This window comes from Neophocaena asiaeorientalis, unplaced genomic scaffold (assembly GCF_003031525.2).
Source record: "Neophocaena asiaeorientalis asiaeorientalis breed wild unplaced genomic scaffold, Neophocaena_asiaeorientalis_V1.1 scaffold85, whole genome shotgun sequence".
NCBI classification, from domain to species: domain Eukaryota; kingdom Metazoa; phylum Chordata; class Mammalia; order Artiodactyla; family Phocoenidae; genus Neophocaena; species Neophocaena asiaeorientalis.
Window position 1 is genome coordinate 6594625 of NW_020174301.1, and position 24760 is coordinate 6619384.

General features: G+C 37.2%; 1 protein-coding gene across 1 annotated transcript in view; it reads left to right on the forward strand.

Annotated features, from left to right (window-relative positions):
- The first annotated feature begins 800 nt into the window (after positions 1-800).
- CCDC172 (coiled-coil domain containing 172) overlaps positions 801-24760 on the forward strand; it is a 49567-nt gene continuing 25607 nt past the window's right edge. Inside the window, exons 1-2 of the mRNA XM_024755906.1 lie at positions 801-879; positions 1025-1110. Coding sequence (XP_024611674.1) covers positions 801-879; positions 1025-1110 — 165 coding nt within the window. The remainder of the gene's footprint in view (positions 880-1024; positions 1111-24760) is intronic.

Sequence of the window (24760 nt, forward strand, 5' to 3'; positions counted from 1 at the left end):
CATGGTCAAAGGATAAGACTTTGCAAAAGTTAATATTTAGGATCACGGGTACTTTGTACTTTATTATAACACTGCGTTCATGCCTTGGCGATAGATTCCCGCCCAACTCCAAGCACGACCTAAAGACCTTTGGGGGCCACATGGCCAGAGCAAAACAAAGCAAAACCCCCGAACGCGCAATGGACCCAAGGAGACGCCGTAGTGTCACTTCCCACCAGACCCAGACCCGGCGACTGAGGCGCTGGCCCCAGACTTCTGCAAGCTCTGCCGCCCACAGAATTGTTTCAAGTACATGTTCTGCAGAGATAAAGTGCACTTTGAGGGCCTTCTCCTCGAACAGGGGGCTTGGCGGGGGTGGAATGAGAGGAAAAGGCCGACCGCAGAAAGGGCAGGGCTGCTGCCCTTTCGAAACCGCTCCCAAGCGGAGGCCTCAGGGCCTCCATTTTGTTTTTCCCTGCCACAAAAACGAAAAAGAACCCGCATAGGGGCCAAGGCGTCGTCTAAGGGGAGCTGCGCTCAGCCAGGGGAAAAAGGCAGCCTGAAGCAGGTCACAGGAGAAACAAGGGCGCCGGGGAGAACAAAGCGGGTTTGCCCTTCGTAACGGAAGCCACGGAGGCCCGGAGCGGGGTTCGCGGCGCCCGGAGCCTCGAGGCCTCACCTCACCCCGCGTGGGCCCAGTCCTTGGTGTGGGCGGGGGACGGGCCCCTGGAGGCCGAGCTAGGAGTGGTCCTGGAATAAGTCTTTATTGTGCGTTTCAGGATCCTCAGACTCCGTTATAAAATATTTAAGCCCAGCCCGAGATGAGTCTGGAGTCCCTGTTTCAGCACATCATCTTCTCCGAGCACCTGGCGGAGGAGAATCGCCGCTTGATGCGACAAGGTCGGGCGCTCGCGGGGGCCTCTGGTCTTGGAGCCGGGGGCTTGGAGGCGGAGGGAATCAGAAGCTGAAAGGTGTCTTATCACAGGCCCCAGAAACGGGGACTCTAGAAAGATGGACGTGTTTTAGCATTTAATTTGTCTTACAGTCAGGTCGGAAATAAACAGATGTCGTGAAAAAATTAAGAAAGCAGCAGAGGAGCTGAATGAAGAGAAAATCAAGTTGGAATCTAAGGTATTGACATGTAGAGCATGGTCATTATCACTTGAAAAAGTGTTTTCGCTTGACTTTTGGAGGATACGTTGCTATTGATATTTAACTAGTTGTCCGTCGATTACGAAGCACGCTATTGTGTTAGTGAGCGTAGTTCCCTGTTGTCTGGTAATTAAAGTTCTGAAGCTGGTGACGCCTTCCGTCCTAACATGAATTTGTCCTGAAGAAACCAGTTTAAGTAATGAAGAATTCATTGTCCGTGTTGTGGGATGGTTAACGTTTCAAAAGAGCGCAATGCCATTGAAAAAAGAATTATTCAATTAAGGAGTTGGTGCGGGAAATAAATTTTGAATAATAAGTAATTTAAGAAGTGTTCTGTGTTGATATAACAGTTGAATGTAACTTTCAAACGAGTCTCTGCCATCTGTTTTTCAGTCTTCTACCACATTTTGGACGTGGCCTTCGTCCAAAAGGATCGTTTTTCCACTAGTATTTCACTTTTTTCTGCAGCATTTGTAAAGTTCTGTTGTTTTACATAGAAACAAGGGAATCTGATGGCTTCTTGAAGGAGGATTTTGAAGTGTGGGTAGAATTTTTTGAGAAGCAAAGAGAAGTAGTAGGAGAAAAGTATTTGGGGCACCGGGAGAATATGAACAAAAGGGAGGCATAGCCAAGGCATGTTGGGAAGAGAAATCTCCCAAAGCAGAGGGCTGATACCTAGGTATTAATAGGAGGAAACCGTTGCAGGTTTTTGACAATGGAATGGTGTGATAAAAGGGGTTTAGGAAAATCTCTCTGAGCTCTGGGAGGATGGGAGCTAAGAACGTCATCCAGGTATGTCACAATGAAGGTCTAGCTATGGGTGGCAGCAGACAGCCATACAAAAATATTTATTCAACTCCTAAAGATAAACGATGCGAGCAGTGTACAGTGGGAAATCTGTTTGAGGAAGTCTCTTTGCTAAAATAAGTCAAATAGACTTACCACTGTGAGAAATTTCCAGTTCTCTTTTTGGATAAAATAATCATAGATTCTTTCTCCACCTTGCAAGCTTCTTCTGTTCTTCCTTCCAAGTCTTGTTCAAACATCACCTGTGAGCCCTCCCTTGTACATCTTGGAAAATTTGTTTTATCATAGCATTTGTATACCACCTTACAATTAAACAACAGTACATGCTTGTGTTTGTGTTTGTATCCCTCACTATTTTGTGAGCAATGTATTTGGAATTCTTTTCTTAACCATCTTTTATTCCCACAGCCTGTATTCCGTGCCTAGCACACAGTATACATTAGTGTTTTGAATGAATTAATGAGTACTAATAGGGAGAGCGCTGTCTTTTAAAATATCAGTAGAATTTGGAAATATTCAGTGAGACCTTAGGTCTTGTTTTGCCTGTGAGTAGCAGATAAACTAGCTGCTAAAAACAATGCTAAAAGCTGATGGCATGGGCAAAGCATTAAGAATGTCATGATGTAGCTTAAATTTTTCTTTAAAAAGAATTAAGATACTTTCGGGATTGGTAACTAGAAGTTAATATAAGTAATAGGCAAAACATAGGCAGTTAGGTAATGCATAGCTAACACTTACTGAACACTTACTGTGTGCTGGGCACTGTTCTAAGTGCTTCATTTGTATTAACTCTTCTAATCCTGCCAGGGATCCTGTGATGAGGCACCATTGTTAATCCCCCTTTTTGGGGGAGGAAAATGAGAGGTTAAATGACTTGTCCATGGTATTATAATCTAAAAACAAATGGCAGTAATGAAAGTAACAATTGAGTAATGACAGCATATTTTATTAAAACAGATTTTGGGGGCTCATCTTAAACTTTTTTCTTCATGAAATTCACATATAATAGTGTCTCTGAAGCTTTTGCCTCTAGTCAAGGGCAGTATTTCTAAAAGTGCAGTTATGTAAGTTTTTTGTGCAAATGTATTTTCCCCAGATTGGTGAAGATACTGACCTGATAGATAACAAATGTTAAAAAAAAAAAAAAAAAGGTTTACTCTTCCGAATATCTTCTTTGGAAAAAAGTAGCTTTACTCTTTGTAATATTTTCTCAGTTAACAGTCTGTCTTCCTGAAAATGGAAATGTAGTCTGTTGATATATACACATACATAAAAAAGCTGATTCAAATAGTTATACTTAAGAGAAGACAGAACAAATCCCTAGCATTGTTTAAAGCATTTGCTGAAATTACTAATTAATATAGGCTCATAAAATGCACATATATGTGCATATTTGTGCATTTAATCAGCTCATATATGTGGTTAGTAATACAATTGCTTTCTACTAATAAAATTTACATGTGGAGTTCTAATTAGTTCTACAGTACTAATTTGTAATTGAAATAATTTGAAATAATTTGATTTATAATATAGTCAACATGGGGTATGTGTGTGTGTGTGTGTGTGTGTGTGTGTGTGTGTGTGTGTGGGTATAAAGATTTTTAAAGTGGAGCCACAATTACAGTGTAACTGACTAATGAGAAGAACTGAAGAAGTAATCATAAATTGATTTCTTGTTTCTTTTATTCTCAGAGTTAATTATATGTCTGCCAATAACAATGAAAATATATTTACTTGAGTATTTGACTTGGCATTTATTGACCAATTTATCAAGTAGAAGCAGCATAAGGAGAAACTAGAACATAATTTGAGTAGGCAAGTGCTTGAGCTATCTGCACAATGATACATTCAGAAAATATTTTGGGCATTTATTTTGGAAGTTGCTCATGGTCAAAAAATGTATTCAGGAAGTACAGTATTTTTTTCTGTTCTGTAAAACCCAGGTAGCATGTAATTAGAACTTAAATGATAGCATTTGCCTTTCAGGGCTCAATGAGTCCTTTAAAATATATGGTTGCAAAAGTCTCAGATTATACAGTATGAGTACTTTGTGAATTAGAGAGCTATAGTATACCTGGTTAGGTTTGGTAATATGAAAACAGAAAGACAAGAACATGCTCAGGATTTGCGTTAATGCTTACCAATATACCTAAAGCTTCTGATCATCAAGGAAAGGTTTTATAGTATCAGTGACAGAGAAAATCAAAATTAAAGACTCACAGAACATTTGTTGTTTCTTTTTAGCATCTAAAAGAGTTTTTTCTTTTCTTTTTTTTTTTTTCCATATGCGGGCCTCTCACTGCCGTGGCCTCTCCCGCTGCGGAGCACAGGCTCCGGACACACAGGCTCAGCGGCCATGGCCCACAGGCCCAGCCGCTCCGCGGCATGTGAGATCTTCCCGGACCAGGGCACGAACCTGTGTCCCCTGCATCGGCAGGCGGACTCTCAACCACTGCGCCACCAGGGAAGCCCGAGTTTTTTCTTTTTAAAAATAGTAGCATATAGTTAAAATTGGGGCATTTAATCTTTATAAACATATTACATAAAACCTAACATAAAGCCGTACTCCCTCAAGAAGAAGTAAATGGAGGAAAGTCTGAGGCTGTTTTATTTTTTTTCTTCTCCAGTTTTAAACTATTGCATAAACATCATAACACTAATGAAATAATAGTCCATGAATTTTTAAAGGAAAGTGATATTGAAATAAACAAGTAACTTAAGGTGGCTTCATTTACTTCACTTCAAAATATACTCATTCATTTTTTTTTTAATTAATAAGAGTTAGGAACCCTCCCAGAACAGCAGGCAAAGTCATATCCGTTAGTACTCTATTACCCAATTCGGGAAAGAACAAAATCACAAATTATTATCATTTTTAATATTGAAATAGAGCTTTGTAATTGAGATTTTTTCCTTTTTTTAAAAGTTTAATCAAAGAAAAATTTACGTCCTACTTGAGTTTAATTTTACTGTTGATTAAAAGTTGCATAAAAACGTAGATAAAAGAAAGGCATTTTGGGGCTTCTCTGGTGGCGCAGTGGTTGAGAGTCCGCCTGCCGATGCAGGGGACACGGGTTCGTACCCCGGTCTGGGAAGATCCCACATGCCACGGACACAATGATACATTCAGAAAATATTTTGGGCATTTATTTTGGAAGTTGCTCATGGTCAAAAAATGTATTCAGGAAGTACAGTATTTTTTTCTGTTCTGTAAAACCCAGGTAGCATGTAATTAGAACTTAAATGATAGCATTTGCCTTTCAGGGCTCAATGAGTCCTTTAAAATATATGGTTGCAAAAGTCTCAGATTATACAGTATGAGTACTTTGTGAATTAGAGAGCTATAGTATACCTGGTTAGGTTTGGTAATATGAAAACAGAAAGACAAGAACATGCTCAGGATTTGCGTTAATGCTTACCAATATACCTAAAGCTTCTGATCATCAAGGAAAGGTTTTATAGTATCAGTGACAGAGAAAATCAAAATTAAAGACTCACAGAACATTTGTTGTTTCTTTTTAGCATCTAAAAGAGTTTTTTCTTTTCTTTTTTTTTTTTCCATATGCGGGCCTCTCACTGCCGTGGCCTCTCCCGCTGCGGAGCACAGGCTCCGGACACACAGGCTCAGCGGCCATGGCCCACAGGCCCAGCCGCTCCGCGGCATGTGAGATCTTCCCGGACCAGGGCACGAACCTGTGTCCCCTGCATCGGCAGGCGGACTCTCAACCACTGCGCCACCAGGGAAGCCCGAGTTTTTTCTTTTTAAAAATAGTAGCATATAGTTAAAATTGGGGCATTTAATCTTTATAAACATATTACATAAAACCTAACATAAAGCCGTACTCCCTCAAGAAGAAGTAAATGGAGGAAAGTCTGAGGCTGTTTTATTTTTTTTCTTCTCCAGTTTTAAACTATTGCATAAACATCATAACACTAATGAAATAATAGTCCATGAATTTTTAAAGGAAAGTGATATTGAAATAAACAAGTAACTTAAGGTGGCTTCATTTACTTCACTTCAAAATATACTCATTCATTTTTTTTTTAATTAATAAGAGTTAGGAACCCTCCCAGAACAGCAGGCAAAGTCATATCCGTTAGTACTCTATTACCCAATTCGGGAAAGAACAAAATCACAAATTATTATCATTTTTAATATTGAAATAGAGCTTTGTAATTGAGATTTTTTCCTTTTTTTAAAAGTTTAATCAAAGAAAAATTTACGTCCTACTTGAGTTTAATTTTACTGTTGATTAAAAGTTGCATAAAAACGTAGATAAAAGAAAGGCATTTTGGGGCTTCTCTGGTGGCGCAGTGGTTGAGAGTCCGCCTGCCGATGCAGGGGACACGGGTTCGTACCCCGGTCTGGGAAGATCCCACATGCCACGGAGCGGCTGGGCCCGTGAGCCATGGCCGCTGAGCCTGCGCACCGCAAAAAAAAAAAGAAAGGCATTTTTTTTCCCTCTCTAATTTACATTTGTTTAAATAACAATACATGTGAATTATTTAATCTTAATTTTAAAAAAGTAGAAATTCTCCTTATCACAATTTAATACATACCTATAGTTGTTAGTTGTGACCAAGACACTTTTTAAAAAAATTTTATTTATTTTTTATAGAGCAGGTTCTTATTAGTTATCCATTTTATACATGTCAGTGTATATATGTCAATCCCAACCTCCCAATTCATCCCACCACCACCCCCACACCCCACTTTCCCCTCTTGGTGTCCATATGTTTGTTCTCTACATATGTGTCTCTGTTTCTGCCTTGCAAACCAGTTCATCTGTACCATTTTTCTAGATTCCACATATATGCGTTAATATACAATATTCGTTTTTCTCTTTCTGACTTAGTTCACTCTGTATGGCAGTCTATAGGTCCATCCACATCTCTACAAATGACCGAATTTCGTTGCTTTTCATGGCTGAGTAATATTCCATTGTATATATGTGCCATATCTTCTTTATTCATCTGTCAGTGGGCATTTAGGTTGTTTCCATGACCTGGCTATTGTAAATAATGCTGCAGTGAACAATGGGGTGCATGTGTCTTTTTGAATTATGGTTTTCTCTGGGTATATGCCTAGTCATTGGATTCCTGGGTCATATAGTAATTCTATTTTTAGTTTTTTAAGGAACCTCCATACTGTTCTCCATAGTGGCTGTATCAATTGACATTCCCACCAACAGTGCAAGAGGGTTCCCTTTTCACCACACCCTCTCCAGCATTTGTTCTCTATAGATTTTCTGATGATACCCATTCTAACCAGTGTGAGGTGATACCTCATTGTAGTTTTGATTTGCATTTCTCTATTAATTAGTGATGTTGAGCAGCTTTTCATTTGCCTCTTGGCCATCTGTATGTCTTCTTTTGAGAAATGTCTATTTAGGTCTTCTGCCCATTTTCTGATTGGGTTGTTTGTTTTTTTAATATTGAGCTGCATGAGCTGTTTATATATTTTGGAGATTAGTCCTTTGTCTATTGATTTGTTTGCAAGTATTTTCTCGCATTCTGAGGGTTTTCTTTTCATCTTGTCTATAGTTTCCTTTGCCATGCAAAAGCTTTTTTTTTTTTTTTGTGGTACGCGGGCCTCTCACTGTTGTGGCCTCTCCCGTTGCGGAGCACAGGCTCCGGACGCACAGGCTCAGCGGCCATGGCTCATGGGCCTAGCCACTCCGCGGCATGTGGGATCTTCCCGGACTGGGGCACGAACCCATGTCCCCTGCATCGGCAGGCGGACTCTCAACCACTGCGCCGCCAGGGAAGCCCCATGCAAAAGCTTTTAATTTCATTAGATCCAATTTGTTTATTTTTGTTTTTATTTCTATTACTCTAGGAGGCGGATCAAAGAAGATCTTGCTGTGAGTTATATCAAACTCCTATGTTTTCCTGTAAGAGTTTCATAGTGTCTGGCCTTACATTTAGGTCTTTAATCCATTTTGAGTTTATTTTTGTGTAAGATCTTGCTGTGAGTTATGTCAAACTTCCTATGTTTTCCTGTAAGAGTTTTATAGTGTCTGGCCTTACATTTAGGTCTTTAATCCATTTTGAGTTTATTTTTGTGTATGGTGTTAGGGAGTGTTCTAATTTCATTCTTTTATGTGTAGCTGTCCAGTTTTCCCAGCACCACTTATTGAAGAGACTGTCTTTTCTCCATTGTATATCCTTGCCTCCTTTATCATAGATTAGTTAACCATAAGTGTGTGGGTTTATCTCTGGGCTTTCTATCCTGTTCCATTGATCTATATTTCTGTTTTTGTGCCAGTACCATACTGTCTTGACTACTGTAGCTTTTAGTATAGTCTGAAGTCAGGGACCCTCCCTCTTCTTTATGACTTTCTGTTTTGGAAAAGACCAGGCCGGTTGTCTTAGAAGGTGCCACATTCTTTCTGTCCGATTGTTTCCCCGTGGTGATGTGTAACTTGTTCCTCTGTCCCCTGCTTTCCCATTTAGTAGAGGTTAGGTTTTAAGGCTTGATTAGAATTAAATGTTTTGTAAAGACTCTATGATAGGTGATGCTGTGTCCTTCGTAATGGAACACATCAGGAGGCCAGTGTGTGATTGGTCCTAATTAGCGGTGCCAGGTTTGATAAGAATTTGTCCTTTTCTTCCAGGTTGTCCATTTTATTGGCATGTAGTTGCTTGTAGTAGTCTCTCATCATCCTTTGTATCTCTGCGGTGTCTGTTGTAACTTCTTCTTTTTCATTTCTAATTTTATTGATTTGAGTCCTGTCTTTTTTTTTCCTGGATGAGTCTGGCTAAATGTTTATTACTTTTATTTATCTTCTCAAAGAACCAGCTTTTAGTTTTATTGATCTTTGCTATTTTCTTTGTTTCTATTTCATTTATTTCTGCTGTGATCATTATGATTTCTTTCCTTCTACTAACCTTGGGTTTTGTTTGTTGTTTCTCTAGTTCCTTTAGGTGTAAGGTTAGATTGTTTATTTGAGATTTTTCTTGTTTCTTGAGGTAGGATTGTATTGCTATAAACTTACCTCTTAGAACTGCTTTTGCTGCATCCCATAGGTTTTGGATCATCATGTTTTCATTGTCATTTGTCTTTGATTTCTTCAGTGATCTCTTGGTTATTTGTAACGTGTTGTTTAGCCTCCATGTGTTTTGTGTTTTTTACGTTTTTTTCCCTGTAATTTATTTCTAATCTCATAGTGCTGTGGACAGAAAAGATGCTTGCTCTGATTTCAATTTTCTTAAATTTACCGAGGCTTGATTTGTGACCCAAAATGTGATCTATCCTAGAGAATGTTCTGTGTGCACTTGAGAAGGAACTGTAATCTGCTGTATTTGGATGGAATGTCCTGTAAATATCAGTTAAATCTATGTGGTCTACTGTGTCATCCAAGACACTTTTGAGGATAGTTGTACTTAATTGCTTTTAGTCTCTATGACTTTTTCACATGAAATTCCTTTACAAATTTCTCCTGTCTTGAACATGTATAGCTGATTTTTTAAAGTTGTAATAAAGAGGTTTAGGCATATTTCCCCTTTTACATTCGCCTTGGTCAGTTGTACAATTCCATAGCCAGTCAATGTATATCTGAGTCTGGCGTCTCTTCTATGGAAGATGATTTTTCTTTCACACCCAAGATACCTCATAGTTGATGGTTTGACGGATGGTCTCTTCACTCCCCATAGATGCTTCCAGGACATTATTTCTCTACTTGATTGTGATAGTTAATGCTATATTCTAGACTCTGCCAACTTTCCCCCCTCCTCTTTTCTGTCATCCTACTATCTCACAAGGGATAATTATCCTCACAAAGGATAATTATCCCTTGTTCTTTAGAATTTAGCACGTGGCTCTCAGGCTTCCACTTTGTTTCAACTCTTGCCATTATCTTGGATGATGTCATCGTCTATATGTACTATTCAGCTACCAACATGGCCTGTTAGTTCTTTGGTCTCCAGATCTTCAGTGACCTTTTTCTCCATTCTACCTCAACTACCTATTTCCATAATGACGAGTCAGTTATTTGCTACTATGGCAGCACTCAGGAGATTCCAGGAGATTTTGGATCCAGTATACACATATGGACGTTAGCTTCAGCCTCAGCTGTGACCTCCACACTGCCAGGAAAACTGCTGCATTTCTCTTTCTCACTCTCTGCAGTGACTGTTGTAAACCTTTACTCTTCTCATGTATTTTATCCTCTCTTCTCAACTACTTAACTCTCATGATAACTTTGCCTTTTATTTCAAAGAGAAAATAGAAATCATCCAAAAGGAAATCTTTTATTTTCCCACATACAGATCTCCAAACCTGCCTAAGTGGAGAAACTTCTCCTTTCTCTTTCCTGTTATGGAGAAGGTGCCTTTTTTTTTTTTCTGACAGTGGACAGTTCCTCCACCTATGCTTCAAATCCCATCATCTCTTGTATCATCATTATTGTCATCATCAGCATCTTCATCATTATTACTGTTTTTATGCATATTAGTGGGAAGGGCCCTATAGAGAGAGGTTGGAGATAAACACTAGAGAGAAAAGATGGAAGGAAGGAATGCTGGAAGGAGGATGGGATCCAGAGCATAAGGTAAGAATTGGCCTTAGACAAGAGGAGGGATACCTATTCTGTTGTAAAAACTAAACAAAATAGGTAACATTAGTAAATACTATATATCAGGCCTTATGCTAATCATTTTACAAACATTATCTCAGTTAATTCTAACAAGAACCCTATGAGGATGGTAGTATTTTTACTCTGATTCATTTGAGAAAATCAAGACTCAGAAATTTAACTAACTTTCATGAGGTCACACAAGTGGTAAGTAATAGCTTTAAGGTTTGAATCTATATTGGGGTAACTAGAGAGCCCTTGCTCTTAACAGCTATAGTGTAGTGTAAAAGAAAGGAATAAGGAAAGGATGAGAATATACAAAAGTTTAAAGACTTAGTAACAGGAAACTGAAGGTATGATTCACATAAAGTCTCCTGGCTCTATTATTTCAACTAGTTTAATGAGTATGTGTTACATATGTTTAATGAAGTTATTAATGCTTCATTTCTTTGTTCTTCTGCTTTACCAGTTGGATGACCTTTACAACAAAGTTAGTACCTTGAGTTTGGAAAATCACGTGGCTACTCATTGCTAAAGACCCAGATCAGACAGGCAGCAGTTTAGGATGAACAGTACATGGCCTTTGCCTTTGAGAGACTTAAGAGTCAAATCAGAGGAATTATCCCTTCCTTAGAGATGAGGCTCTATCAGTTCCGGGTGCTCTTGATTGCAAGTCACAGAAATTCAGTTCAAAACGGCTTAAACAATATTGGGAAACGACTTATATATTTGAAAACCCAACATTTGATTCAGCAGTTATATCAGTTGGAATTGCATCAGATTGCTTACAATAAAAGTCTAGCCGTGGTGGGTTTACCAAATAAGGATTTATTTTTCCTCACGTAATGGGAAGTTTGGAGGTTGGCAGGCAAGGGCCATTTATTAAAGTGGCTCAAAGGAATCCTAAAACACCCCAGCACATTATATCTTTTTGTTCCACCATCCTTAGCATGTGGCTTTCATCCTTGTAGTCACAGGTGCTGCTCCATCCCTAGTCATAACATCTGAATTCTAGCTGGAAAAAAGATGAAAATCAAAAGGCTTCTTCTCGTGTGGCTTTATCATTGTTTTGGTGGAAGGGAAGTCCTCTCCAGTGACTTGGGCCTGCATCTCAAGGGTTACAGTTTTGTCAAGTGGTCAACCCTGAAATGGAATCTGGGAATGTGAATATTTATAACTGGATGCATTATTGCTGTGAATAAAACTGGAATTTTATTAGTAAAGAAGAATGGTAGAATGGCTGGTTGTCCTTGTGTTCTCCCGGTAGTTACTAACAACTCCTAGAGTCATCTGCTTTCTTTTCAAAATCAGGGAGAGAAAGAGGGAAGTTTCCAGAAGCTTTCTCTGAAAAGCAGGGTAATTGTTCTTGTCAGATACCTTCTTTCATGTCATTTTCACAAACTGTGACATTTGACTATCCCTGAACCAATAACTGTGGTCAAGGGGTAGTAACTTCTCCCAAATTCAGTGGGCTGTCTGGAGATGGTGCAGGTTTCCAAAAAATAATTAAGAAATTAACTACCGGGCTTCCCTGGTGGCGCAGTGGTTGAGGGTCCGCCTGAGGAAGGGAGGAATGCACATTAGGGAGACAACCAGGTACAACAGTATCTACTACAAAGATTCTAGTGGTTAAAACCAGAATGGGCATGTAGAGACTCCCTGTAATTGGTTGAAATGTTTCATGTTAATTATTATGTTTATCATTTAATCTTACTATGATTTATCATATATGATGGAATATAGCGCAAGCTTTTCCCCTCTAAGTTATCCCTCAGTCAAAAAGGAGTAAAGCTTTCATGTTATAAAATGCACCTTAAATTCCCTTATTTTGAACAAGAGCTCAATTAATGATAGTTTGGGATGCTTGGAGAAATCACCTGGTTGAACTGATAAAAAAACTAGGCAGAGACATTTAACTGATTTAGTTATTATTCCTGGGAGTATGACCTCAGAATTCTAAGTGCTAGGTGTCATTGTAAAAAAGCCACTTAATGATGTAAAAAAAAATCAATTACTGAAACATAATATTGTGATTTAAAAAACCTATAAAAGTTACATCAGCATGATACCATTTAAACATCTTGTAAGGGAAAATAAATAGTGAAAGTATAATGACACACATGAGAATGATAACAGTACATTAACTTAGTGATCATCTCTCATGGGAGTGGAAGATAAACGTAATCAGGGAAGGGTATGCAGAGAATTCCAGCTGTTTCTATAATGTTTTATTTCTTAAGCTGGGGGACATAGCTGTTAGGTTACTAAAAAAAATAAAGATATATTTTAAAAGTTACAGAGCAATGGCTTTTAGTCCATTTCAAAGGTTGTGCAACCATCACTATCTGATTCCAGAACATTTTCATCACCTCCAAAAGAAGCCCTGTACCCCTATTAGTCACCTCCCTATCCCCCTCAAACCCCACCAGCCCTTGGTCACCACTAGTCTACTTTGTGTCTCTGGACATTTCGTATAAGTGGAATCATACAATAATGGCCTTTTGTGACTGTCTTTCACTTAGCATGTTTTCAAGGTTCATCCATGTTGCAGCATGTGTCAGTACTTGATTCCTTTTTATGGCTGAGTAATATTCTATTGTATGGATGCACCACTTTTGTTTATCCATTCATCAGTTGATGAACACTGGGTTGTTTCCACTTTTTAGCTATTATGAGTAATGGTGCTGTGAACATTTGTGTACAAGTTTTTGTAGAACATATGTTTCAATTCTCTTGGGTATTCCACCTAGGAGTAGAATTTCTTGGTCATATGGTTAATTCCAGGTTTAACTTTTTGAGGAAATACCAGACTCTTTCTATAACAGCAGCAGCATTTTACATTCCCACCAGCAATATACAAGGATTCCAGTTTCTCTATATCCTCACCAACACTTATTTTCTTGGGGGTTTTTGTTGGTTGGTTTGTTCGTTTGATAGCCATCTTAGTGGATGGGAGGTGGTATCTCGTTGTGGTTTATATTTCTAGTTCCCCAATGAGATTAATGTTGAACACCTTTTTAGATGCTTATTGGCCATTTGGCACATCTATTCTTAACATGAGCTACTTAATTATTGGTCATATAATTGGTTGCAATTCTTTTATGGAGGGGCCTTGTCTCTGAGAAGTAGTAATCTCTCTTCATATTAATAGAACTGAAATTATTGTATTTCCAAATGAAGTAAAAAATTATTACATATAGCATTTGTTGGACTCCCTTTTTCTCAAATTTGTTTTCATGATCTTAAGAAAATAAATCTGAAGAACATTTCATGGTAATAGCGTTTAGAGCAAACTGTGTAACAGTATGCCAGATAGGCTTTCTGTATGCAAGTGCTTATAAATCACAAAAGTTGCACACTTCCTGGCTTGGATCCACAAAGTGGAAAATCTACTGCACTGTTTCTAATTGTTAAATCTACTAGTGTGCTTCTATTCCTTTTTTAAAAAGAGCTACTATAAATAAATTGTTTACCCTAAAATGTTAGAAAAGTTTTGAACAGAAAAAAAAAAAGCTTCCTTTCCAGGAACTGAGAGAATGGTCTTCTAATTAAGGACAGTAAGTTTGAGGCTCAGTATGCAGAAAGCATGAGATTAACATTTAGTTTGCTAGCCCCGTAAGAATATACAGCACAAAAGAATGCCTTTTTAAAAGTTTACCTTTTGATTTGTGATTTCTTGGAAAATCAGTTAGCTATGTTCTCTTCTCCTATTCATTCACTCAACAAACATTCATTGAGCAACTCCTAAACAACACCAAGAGTAATTGGCAAATAAATTATATAACAAGTTTCTGCCTTAGAGAGTTGACATGAAGCAACTTCAACTATATAAACCTAACTGTGAACTCAAAATTCTTGATGTTCTCATTTTTTTAAAATTGTGTAATTACTTTAAACTTCCTCTATGTAATTCTACAAAGAAAGCCTTATCACATTTGTCATGAATAATTATCTAAAATGTGGAAATAGATGAGTTCATCATATATTTTCTGAGTGTAGCACTGGGCATTTTCTAGTAGCCCACCTGACAGGGGATAATCTGATTTTCTAGGGTGTGTACCTTTGCAATGGGTTCTTTTATTCTTGAATATACCAACCATTATTTGACCTCAGGGCCTTTGCAGTTGATCTCTCCTCTGCCTGAAATGTTTCTTCCCTCAGCTGTTAGTGTTTTATACACACTCACTTCTTTTAGCTCTCTCCCAGAAGGGTGGCCAACCATTCTAGTAGAACGTGAGACTTTCATTTCTAACACTGGGACAGTCCCATGCAAATTTTGATGGTTGGTTACCTTACGTCTAGGCTCAATTGCCACTTAGAGCTGTAGTTCTCAAAGTGTGATCTGTGATCCACGGGCGTCCCCAAGACTCTTTTACGAGTTTTGTGAGGTCAAGCTATTTTCTTAATGATACAAAGCTATTATTTTACCATTTTCACTGTGCTGATATGTACACTGATGGTGCAGTGGCAATGGTGAGTAAAACTGTTGGCACCTTAGCACAAATTAAGGCAGTGGAAACAAACTACTAGTAGTCATTGTATCCTTCATTGCCACACACTCACACTAAAAAAACAAAACCCACCAGTTTCACTGTATGCCCTTGATTAAAGTGTAAAAAATATTGTTTTGAAACTGACCATGGTGTGTATGTGATTTTAATATTGTGTGTTGAAATGGAAAGTTCACATAAAGTACTATATTCCAAAGTACAGTGATGGTCTCAAGGGAGAGTATTTGTATGATTGTCTGAGTTGCAGTATATGAACTAGCTATTCTTTTTCTGGAATACCATTTTTACTTGAATAGTTGACAGATAAGTGTAGTTATTTAAACTTGAGTATTTGGCAAAATTTTCTCAAAAATGAATGAAATGACCCTGACATTTCAAGGCAAAAAAACTGATATTATTATTTTGCCAATGATAATATTCAACCTTTCAAACAAAAATTAGAGTTTTGGAAGACTCAGATTTGTCATTGTAAGCTTGATAGTTTCCCAGTACTGAAAGACTTTTCTAAGGAGTTTGTTGGTGATATTAATAAGTGTTATTTTTTAGTATTGTATTAAGAAGTGTATCAACATTTGGAGGATCTGAATAGTTCAGTGAAGGAATAGTTTCCAAATAACCAGCACATAATTTTACAGAACTGTGCATGGATAAAAGATCCACTCAAAGCACAAAATAGACCAATTGTTTTTATTGTAACAGAGTATGAAAAATTTATTGAAGTGGTTTCAGATTCCACATTGCAACCAACCTTTCAGGAACTAACACTTATAAAGTTCCTTAAGAATATGCGTAATTGTTTGGAAAGGGCATTATTAAAATAACCCTCCCATTTCCAACTATACATCTATGTGAGACCAGGTTTTCTTCATATACTTCAACCAAGAAACATATTGCAAAAGTTTGAGTAAAGAAGCAGATATGAGAACCCAACTGTCTTTTGTTAGAAGAGATCTGCAAAAAATGTAAATGCAACTCTTCTTTTTTGGTTTGTTTTGGAAAATATTATTTTTTCATAAAAATATTTTTTAACATACAATGGATTTATTGTTATTCCTAAATGAATAAAGTGTTTTCAAAATTTCTGTTTTAATCTTTGATACTGAAAATATTTATAGATATAACTCAAAAATCATCAAATAAAAGTCCTCAATAATTTTTTAAGACCATAAAGACCAAAAGGCATAAGATCAGAAAGTTTGAGAACGGCTGCTGTAGAGGACCCTCCCTTAGCTCCATATATAAAATAATATGACCTCACGCCATCAGTATCTCTATCCTTTATTCTGCTTTATTTTTCTTTGTGGCACTTAATTTCTCTTGATGTATTTGTATTGATCTGTTTACTGTTTGTCTCTGCCCAGTGGAATGTAAGCTTCACAAGGAATACATATTCATCTATTTTATTCACTACCGTTATTCCCAGTATCTAGAACAGTGCCTGAATCACAGTAGGTGTTAAATAAATATTATTGAGTGAATAAATTAATTTAATTTTTTTCTCTTAGAATTCTCTGTTTTCCTTTTCTGTGAATTCTGCTTGTTTCATCTGATGACCTTCTCACATGGTGGTACATTTGCATATGAGCTTTAAAATTTTTTATTGTGAACTTATCTTTAGCAGGGCTTTTCTTTCTTGGGAGTCCTACATCTTGATAAAAAAGATGTTCCTAAGGAGCAGTTTCACTGCAGCTGCTAGAACCTTGCAGATTTCATTTGTTCAGGACCAGTTTTCATGTTAATTTTTGAGCTCAGGATTTCTGCACTGCATGGCTAGGAGACATTTGAATGTCACATCCATGAACAATTCAAGCTTGGGTTTGGGGTTTCTTGGGTATGATTCTTCTTCCACTTATGGATCAATGGAGGCAGCTCACTTTTATGCTGCATCTCCAAGCCAGTGGATGGAGTTTTGTTACTCTGCTTGCATAGCCAGCATAGGCACTTTTTTTTTTCTTGCAAAAAACAAAAGCAGCAGTTTAGTTTAAAAGAGTGATAGTCGTTGAAGTCTTTATACTCCTTCCCCTGCCCCATTTCCAGGCTGAGAGGTAGTCCCTGCCAGCAGTTTCCTTCCAGGCATTTTTTTTTCTTTTTTTATTGAGGTATGGTTAATTTACAATGTTGTGTTAGTTTCAAGTGTGTGTGTGTGTGTAAATATATATATATATATTCTTTTTCAGATTCTTTTCCATTATTGGTTATTGTAAGATATTGAGTATAGTTCCCTGTGCTATACAGTAGGTCCTTGTTGTTTACCTATTTTATATATAGTAGTGTGTATATGTTAATACCAAACTCCTAATTTATCTCTCCCCTCTTCCCCACTATCTCCTTTGGTAACCATAACTATCAATCTCATTCTGACATGCTTCCATGTCCTGGCTATTGTAAATAGTGCTGCTATGAGCATTGGGGTGCATGTATATTTTCAAATTATAGTTTTCTCCAGATATATGCCCAGGAGTGGGATTGCAGGATCATATGGTAACTCTAGTTTTTTAAGGAACCTCCATTACTGTTTTCCATAGTGGCTGCACAAATTTACATTCCCACCAACAGTGTAGGAGGGTTCCTTTTTTTCCACACCCTCTCCAGCATTTATTATTTGTAGACTTTTTAATGATGGCCATTTTGACTGGTGTGAGGTGATACCTCATTGTAGTTTTAATTTGCATTTCTCTAATAATTAGAAATTTTGAGCATCTTTTCATGTGCCTGTTGGCCATCTGTATGTCTTCTTTGGAAAAATGTCTAGTTAGGTCTTCTGCCCATTTTTTGATTGGGTGGTTTTATGATATTAAGCTGTATGAGCTGTTTGTATATTTTGGAAATTAATCCCTTATTGGTAACATCATTTGCCAAGTATTTTCTCCCAGCCCCTAGGTTGTCTTTTCATTTTGTTTATGGTTTCCTTGGCTGTGCAAAAACTTATAAGTTTAATTAGGTCCCATTTGTTTATTTTATTCCTAACTTTATCCAATGAGCCCAGTATCTCCCTTTGGCTTTGACTTTGAGTATTATTTGGGCATTTTTAAAACCCTAGCCTCTGTTGCCTGTATCCAATCTCAAAGATACCCCTTGGACTTGAATTCTAGCGTGATGATTTCTGGCATGAGTATTTCTGTCTCTTGCTTTTTAGCTTACCTATGTAAATGACATATATTTTAAGTTAGTTATGTTTTATCCAGCATTTCTCTGTCTTTGAATAGAAAGTTGGTCTTTCCCATATTTGTCTGGATTGTCACATTAACCAGAATTCTTCACTGTAAAATACCTTAGTGCTTCAACTTCCTTATTCTTGAGTTCCTATTTTTTATTTATCTTTTGGTCAATCTGTGTAATTGTTCAAGTAATTTTTCAGAAAGAATATGTGCATGAACCTGTTTTGTTTCTTTTTTCTTCCCTGGTTGCTGTAGAAATTGTTTTTTTATCCTCATGATTCCAAATGTGTGCACAGATAAACAAATTTGTGTATCTGTCAATTTTGTCTAGTCCAAGGATATAAGTCTCCCATTTTAACTGTAAATGTTATATTCTGGTTTATTTTTCAAGTACGCTTATTTCTTATAGCTTGGATCTTTGTTCTCTGTTCTCTGAATCTATTATCTTCTGTTATTTGCTAGTTTCAGCAGTATTGGACAGTTTTTTATACTTTATATCACCGATTCCATCTTTTGCAGTGTTAGTTCTATTATTTAATACTCTCTGAAAATTTAAGTTCTGTGTTGCTGTCTTTTTTACATTTTTTTAAATTTCCTATCTTTTTATCTCAGCTTGTATTTTTTTCTTATTCTCTTACGTCCTTGCTTGCTCTTGTCTTTTAGTGGACTTATCCTTGTTTTCATCCTCTTGACATCAAGTAGTTGATTAACAAAAAAAATTTTTGTACTTTGTAGTAAAATTATTATAGGTGTATTAATACTCTTTCTCCATAATCTGTCAGGCGCTTCTCTTTTTCTCTTCTGTGACGGTATTTTTGTAGAGTGTATGTTGTTATTCTGTGAGAAGTGTTCAGACTTACGTTTTGCCAACAGTTATAATATATAAATTGTTCTTTGTCCCATTCTTGTTTTCTTGAGTTCTTGAAGAATGAACTGTCTTCTTAAAACTAAAACTGTTTGACAGCTTGATGTGAATATCCCCAACCCAATTTCTAGTGTTATTATGGAATACTGGACTGAGGTGTGATCTTTTCTTGCTCGTGTGCCAAGTTTTCTTATTATGAGGAGGAAAATGTATGTTTTAAAGAATCTGTGACTTTTATAGATCTTCCATTAAAAGCAGTACATGAAAAATCACTACCCTCAGCATTACATTGTTTTATATCCCGACAGAACAGGAAGATGTAGTAATAGGTAAGGTGAGGTCCTGCCCCCTAAGTTGCCAAATTTGCACAGAAGTCACCTTATTTCAAAGTAGCTCCCCAGTGAGAGTCTTTCAGATTAAGAAGTATCATTACATGGGCTTCCCTGGTGGCGCAGTGGTTGAGAGTCCGCCTGCCGATGCAGGGGACACGGGTTCGTGCCCCGGTTCGGGAAGATCCCACATGCCGCGGAGCGGCTGAGCCCTGTGAGCCATGGTTGCTGAGCCTGTGCGTCCGGAGCCTGTGCTCCGCAACGGGAGAGGCCACAACAGTGAGAGGCCCGCGTACCGCAAAAAAAAAAAAAAAAGTATCATTACAGAATGTTCTTGGCCTATTAGTATTTGTACTTTACCCTTCTTTCCGTAATCAGATTAATATCTAGCTGAATCAGCAGTTCTCTAGAAATGGGAGGGTTTTTTCTGAGGAAAAGGCGAAGAAAAATTTTGGAGATGGAGGGTTACTTTGAGAAGGGTAGATGTAGGTTATCTGTAGACTTTGGAACACCAGATGGGTTCAGCAAAGGTGTATGGAAACAGTCAAAGGCAAACTGGCTATTCACAGCTGTGCCTGTGATCTTGATGCTGCAGGAAAAATTTCTCATATAGCCTTTGGTACTTGTGTGGTCTTATGAATTGTTATTGCCTGAATTAATACTTCAAGATAAGTTGAAAGGTTGCCTACCTCAGCTTCTTTGATTAAAACTAGTTCCATGACTTTAAAATATAGTCCAGTTTCCCTTGGTTAAAATTCGAATCAATTTCCCTCAAGAGAAGACAGAAAAGCAGAAGGAATGGGAGATATGTGACCATCACAGTAAGAAAGTAGATCAGGCTGTCACTCTAAAATGTTCTTTTCCTCTTTATTCTGAGCTCCCACTCCTCTCAGTGCTTGGTTATGTCCCCACTGGAAGAGTGGATTATATTCCTGGGAAATTCTGAGGATCTTACACCATTATATTTGGTGAACGTGCAGTTTTTTGTTTGTTTTTTGCTGAATTGAACTAGCTCTGTTATTTTAACTCTTCATAAAAGTAATGCCTGTTTATTGCAATATTCAAAAGATAGAGATAGGCAAAAAGCAGAGTGAAAACCACCTATAGTTCTGCCATATAGTTAATATTTTCATAGGTTTTCTTTCAGAATTGTTTAAATGCATGTATTTTTTTTTTTCTTAAGTGATTTGCTTTTTTCCATTCACTATACCCTGGGTATATTAGTAAATATATATCTAAATAAGCAGTTTTTAATGGTAGCGTAGTAAATGGCTATACCATATTTTAGTTAACTAGTTTTCTATTGATAAATATTTACTATTACTAGTTACTATTATTAATATCACTGTGATGATACTTTTATACATACATCTGTGTGCACTTATGTTTTTAGGATAAAGTCCTAGTAATCAAATTGCGATGTCAATGGGTAGATACAGTTGACCCTTGAACAACATAGGTTTGAACTGCATGGGTCCACTTATGTGAGGATTTTTAAAAATAAATACAACAATACTACATGATCTGATTGATTGAATGTGTGGATTAGAACTGTGGAAATGGAGAGCTACCTGTAAAGTTATATGCAGTTTTTTTTAAAAAATAAATTTATTTATTTATTGGCTGCGTTGGGTCTTTGTTGCTGCGCGCGGGCTTTCTCTAGTTGTGGTGAGTGGGGGTTGCCCTTCGTTGAGATGCGCGGGCTTCTCCTTGCGGTGGCTTCTCTTGCTGTGGAGCACGGGCTCTAGGTGCGCAGGCTCAGTAGTTATGGCTGGCGGGATCTAGAGCACAGGCTCAGTAGTTGTGGCACACGGGCTTAGTTGCTCCGTGGCATGTGGGATCTTCCTGGACCAGGGCTCGAACCCGTGTCCCCTGCATTGGAAGGCGGATTTTTAACCACAGCACCACCAGGGAAGTCCCTATATGCAGATTTTTGACTGCAGCAAGGGTCAGCGCCCCTAACCTCCGTGTTGTTCAAGGATCAAGTGTACTTTTAAAGCTCTTGATAATTTCCAAATTGTCCTCCAGAAAAGTTCCAGTTTATATTCCCACAATATCACTATTTGTACAATAGAAATTACTGATTTTTTTACAAATACAAGAAAAATGGCATCTTTTATGGTTTTAATTTGAACTTTTTAGTTTACTTATATTTTTTCATTTGTTCAGATTGTTCATATTTACTTTGTGCTTTGCCTATTTATATCCTTTCCTTGTCTTTTTCTCACTGAATTCTAGCTTTTTTTTTTTTTTTTTTTTCCTAAAAACCCGTGTCCCCTGCATCGGCAGGCGGACTCCCAACCACTGTGCCACCAGGGAAGCCCTGAATTCTAGCTTTTTATGTGCTATAGATATTACCCTTTCTTTGTCATTTGTTGCAAATTTTATTATTTGTAGCTTGGTTTTTTATGATTTTTTTAATCAAAATTTAGAATGTTTATGTTGCTAGAATTTTTAATCCTTTTGTTTGTTTTTGAAATTCATTGTTTAAACAATGTCTTTTTCCAGTACTTTTACAGTTTTTTTTCTTTAATATTTTAAATTAAAATGATTCTCCGTTTTTGCCTGGATAAATGTCACATGTTTCTCATTGACTATGATATATATGTGTGTGTGTGTGCAATGTATATATATATATGTGTGAAACTGTATATTTGTGTTTGTTTTTAGATATTCTATATTATTCTGTTAATCTATTTGTTTTGGCACCAGTATCATATTCACTTAATTACATTAACTTTAAAATATCTTTGACCCTGTGGAGTGACAATTTTTTTTCAGGAATTTCCTGATTCTTTTTTTTGTTTTGTTTTGTTTTCCTAGATAAATTTGAGATCATATTTTCAAGTTCCAACAAAATAAAAGTATTGGGGTTATAATTAAGATTATACTAAGTTCATTTGGGGAGAACTGATATATTTACAACTCTGAATCTTCACATTCAAGAATATAGCATAAGGGCTTCCCTGGTGGCACAGTGGTTGAGAATCTGCCTGCCAATGCAGGGGACACAGGTTCGATCCCTGGTCTGGGAAGATCCCGCATGCCACGGAGCAACTAAGCCCATGCACCACAACTACTGAGCCTGTGTGCTAGAGCCCGTGAGCCACAACTACTGAGCCCGCGTGCCACAACTACTGAAGCCCGCACACCTAAAGCCCGTGCTCCACAACAAGAGAAGCCACCGCAATGAGAAGCCCGCGCACTGCAACAAAGAGTAGCCTCCACTCGCTGCAACTAGAGAAAGCCCACGTGCAGCAACAAAGACCCAATGTAGCCAATAAATAAATAAATTTATTTAAAAAAAAAGAATATAGCATATCTTTCTATTTATTTATACCTTCTTTTATGTTCCTCAATGCAGGCTTTTTCATATAGGTCCCACATACTTCATGTTAAGTTTATTTGTGTTTTGTTTAGTTTTTGGTGTTGTAAATGGGATCTTTTCCATGCTTTTTTCTATTTATTGCTGATAAATAGAAAAAATACTAGTTTTTGGTATTTATTTTGTTACTAACCTTTTTACTGAACTCTTCTCTATTTCTAAGTTTCTCAGTAGGTTTTCTTGGATTTATTAGGTACACAGTAATCACATTTGCCCAAACAAACAAAAGAGTGAGAATTGTGTGCCAGCTTTTTAAATAATTGTTATCTCTTGTTCCTATTCTTGACATATTGCATTATTAAGAACTGCCAGGACAGATGTAAATAGCAGTGGTCTTATCAGGCATCCTGATAATCCTTAATGAAAAGATGAGAGATGAGCCAAGACCTGACTGAGATGAAGGAATGAACCATGAGGAATCTGGGGAAAGAGATTTCCAGGCATAGAATATCCAGTGCAAAGGCCTTGAGGAGAGAGTGAGGCTGGATGTTCGGGGAATAACAAGGAGGCCAGTGTGGCTAGAGAGGAGTGATTGAGGAGGAAACTGGTAGAAGATTAGATTAGAGAGGGAATAAGAGTGCAATCACGTAAAGCCTTATAAGCCATTAAAAGGACTAATATTTACTACTATTGAACCTTCCTTGCTTACTATATTAGGATTACTGTGTCATAGTGAGTTATTCTTTAAGCATTGCATCTGTGGTTAAGAAATATATTTATAAAAAATAGATCTGTTTTTTAAAAAGTTAATATCTGTAGTTGATACAGTGTTCACTGATGTACTCTAGTGTTGAAACATCTTTATCTTAGTCATAACAAACGCATTCTTTCCCCAGTTGCTGTGATTACGAATGTGAAATCTTCCACCTAACTTTCATGATGTTTTCTTATGTAGTGTTGCCTGTTTTACTCTTGGGCAGAGCATTTAGTCAGCAAAATACCAGTTCCTAAAGCCTGAAATTATTTTAAGCAACAGCAGCCACGACAAAGTGTAGATTGTACTTTGTACTTTGCTTACTCAGACCCAAACATTAATTTCAAATCCTCAGTCATTCTCAACTTTCAAGTTATTCTGGTAGAAAAATACCTAAGGGTGCCCAAGCAGCAAGAGTGGTGCAGAGTCACAAATCATGGCTATGCTGAAAACTGACCTAGTTGACCAGATAAGTCAGCTGACTGGGGAAACTATAAGCTCTTTTGAAAAATCAAATATCCCAGGAAAAATAAGACAGGGAAAGGGAAAAAGAAATGTTTATTTCTAAGGGGAAGTAAAATTAACCAGAGTGTTGGCACTGTTATAGTTAAAATTTTCCAAAACAACAATATTTTCTGACAACGCTTGGCTATTTGATTCTAGCATATAACTTTAAGGCTGCGTGCAAATATTTTCATTTCATTTGTAGTCAGAGGAAGGAAAGAGATTAGAAAGAGAAATTTGAACCTTCCATCCTTTTCTTTTTATCATTTGTAGCCCCTTGAGATCCCTGGGTAATTTAGCAGATACAGCCAGTAGTTTCTTAAGTTTTTATTTATCATGGATGTCCAGGCTACCATGGATATAAGATAGTGCCTCAATTCAAACCTGACTCAGATAAGTTCAAAAATATCTTTTTAAATCACAATTTTACATCTCTTCTAGTATCTTCCCAATTCTGATTCCTACCCATCACTTTTGAGGCAAAACAAAGGTGAGAGAGATTTCTGATGATAATTTATTCTGTGAAATGACCTCATCTTGTGATCCTATCAACATCTTCAGGTTATATTTGGAATATTTATACATCAGTAGGTCTGGTTTTCAAAAGCAAGAATGTGAAAAATAATTTAAGAAATGAGTTGTGATAACAGGAAAAACAAAAGGAACAATGAGAAACACATTCTGCAAATAGGTGATCTTGAAAAGCTTTTTTTAGTAGTGAGAGTTAATAACTTATAGTAGAGTGGAACTGGATAAATCCTAAGGCGTTTGTCCCATTAGTTCCATTAAAATAGAAGGTC